The sequence below is a fragment of the Frankliniella occidentalis genome, unplaced genomic scaffold (genome assembly GCF_000697945.3).
Source record: "Frankliniella occidentalis isolate FOCC.00 unplaced genomic scaffold, Focc_3.1 Scaffold51, whole genome shotgun sequence".
In the NCBI taxonomy this organism is placed as follows: domain Eukaryota; kingdom Metazoa; phylum Arthropoda; class Insecta; order Thysanoptera; family Thripidae; genus Frankliniella; species Frankliniella occidentalis.
The window spans coordinates 1426531-1428494 of record NW_026267181.1 but is presented as its reverse complement, the minus strand read 5'-3'; the positions used below and the strand labels follow the sequence as shown (position 1 = coordinate 1428494).

The 1964-nt window shown below is 53.3% G+C and overlaps 1 protein-coding gene across 1 annotated transcript in view; it reads right to left on the bottom strand.

The window, feature by feature from the left end:
* Positions 1-1785: 1785 nt before the first annotated feature.
* Positions 1786-1964, bottom strand: part of LOC127749404 (uncharacterized) — a 30571-nt gene continuing 30392 nt past the window's right edge. Inside the window, exon 5 of the mRNA XM_052267419.1 lies at positions 1786-1944. Coding sequence (XP_052123379.1) covers positions 1786-1944 — 159 coding nt within the window. The remainder of the gene's footprint in view (positions 1945-1964) is intronic.

Sequence of the window (1964 nt, the reverse complement as noted above, 5' to 3'; positions counted from 1 at the left end):
AGCACACGGCACCTAGTCGCCGACCTCCACCACGACGGCGTCCTCCTAGACGTGTGTGTGTGTGTGTGTGCGCGCGCGCGCGTGCGTGTGTGCGAGTGCGCGTGTGTGTGTGTGTGTGTGTGTGTGTGTGTGCGTGCGTGTGTGCGAGTGTGTGTGTGTGCATGTGTCAGCAAGACGGTGGGGGCGGGCAGTACTCCTTGAGGGGCCAAGGGCCGGCATGGTGGGCAACGCGTGCTTCTCCAGGTCCATCCTCCACAGCCGTGCAGCGCAGCAGCGACTCAAGGACCTCCTCGACCACCACCAGGTCCACGACGAGGCATCCTGCCCCCACCCCGCCACGATAGTGTCAGAGGACGACGGCGAGCATCCCTGTCGCCGCCAGGTCAACGGCCAGCTCCTCCATCCTCCGCAGCCCTGCAGCGCAGCAACGACTCCAAGACCTCCAGGGCCTCCAGCCTCGGCATCCCCGCCCCGCCACCTCTAGGGTGGCGGCGAGCACGGCCAGCATTTTTAACCAGCGCCGCAGGTGCTGACGGTGCAGCGCCAGGCTGACAGCCTGAATAAGCATCAATGATTATTTTGTATGGCTCAAATAGGCTTATCTTTTACCCCGTGAAAGCATTGTCATTTGTTTGCTTGATAATTCTCAGCTCATAACTAAAGTAAAGTCATCTCTTTTTTGTAGCTGAGTAGTGAGTCTTATTAATTCAAACAAGCTTTGTTTTAACATCACAAAGTGTGTTGGATAAAATAAAATGTGTTGTATTTTAAATGAGAACTTTAACTTTTCCCGCCCAAAGAATCGTCATTTGTTCACCTTGTGCATCTTGAGTCAGAACTAAAGTAATTCCACTCGTATTTTTTTGAAACTAGGTAGAGAATTTTGTTATTTCTAATGAGTTTTGTTTTAACATTCTACTGATATCCCAAAGTGTGTTGGATAAAATAACAATTTCTTTAGGAGATCTTATCTCCAACTTTCCCCGTCAAAGAATCATTCGACAGCTGAAGTTTTTACCCAAGTTAATGTTAACTTTCCCGTGATGTGACAAGGGCTTCGTTGAAAGAAAACAATAAAGTGATATGCACATGATTTTAATTTTGATTTTTTTTTCTTTTGAAAAAATAAACCATGATTTTAAAAGACTACTTCTTATGCTGGCGCCTCCTCGCCTCAGCCACTTGTTTGATCGTCTGAAATAATAATAACACAATTAGGCTATAAATTTACATTCTGTAAAACCCACAACCTAAACATGTTTGGAAACTTACAAGGTTTGGAGGGCAGTGTGGGTGGGCCTTGTGGATCAGTTGGGCCTGTTGGGCCTGCGCCTCTCCCTGCACGGGGCGAGGCTGGGGTCGGGCCTGGGCCTCCGCCACTTCTTGCACGGGGCGAGGTTGGGTAGCGGTAGACTTTGAGGGGGACGTACGTCGCGGTCGGGCAGGCCGCAGCCCGCGGGTCAAAGTCCTTCCCTTTGAGCACCATGCAGCGCCGCGCCATGTCTGGTCCAACGGCCGCCGTCTCCTTCACCCCCAACCGTTTCACCGCAGGCTGCAACGGAGAGGAAGAAAATTTTGAGCACCCAGGGCCGCGCCATGTCTGGTCCAACGGCCGCCGTCTCCTTCACCCCCAACCGTTTCACCGCAGGCTGCAACGAAGAGGAAGAAAATTAGACGCTGCGTCAAATTTAAACGGTGACGAAACCCATAAAATGTTAAACTTACGATTCGTTTTGGCTGGTGCGCAGTGCGCCGCCGCCCCATGGCAGGGCCGGCCTCGGCGGCCTAGGCGCCCCCGGCGCCCCCGGCGACCTCGGCGGTCTCGGCCTCATGCTGTGGTTGATGCACAACCCCCATGGCAGGGCCGGCCTCGGCAGGCTCGGCGCCCCCGGCGACGTCCTCTCGAGGCGCCTCACCCTTAACGCCTAAGCGTTTGAAGACAGACTGCAACATGAAAGACATAA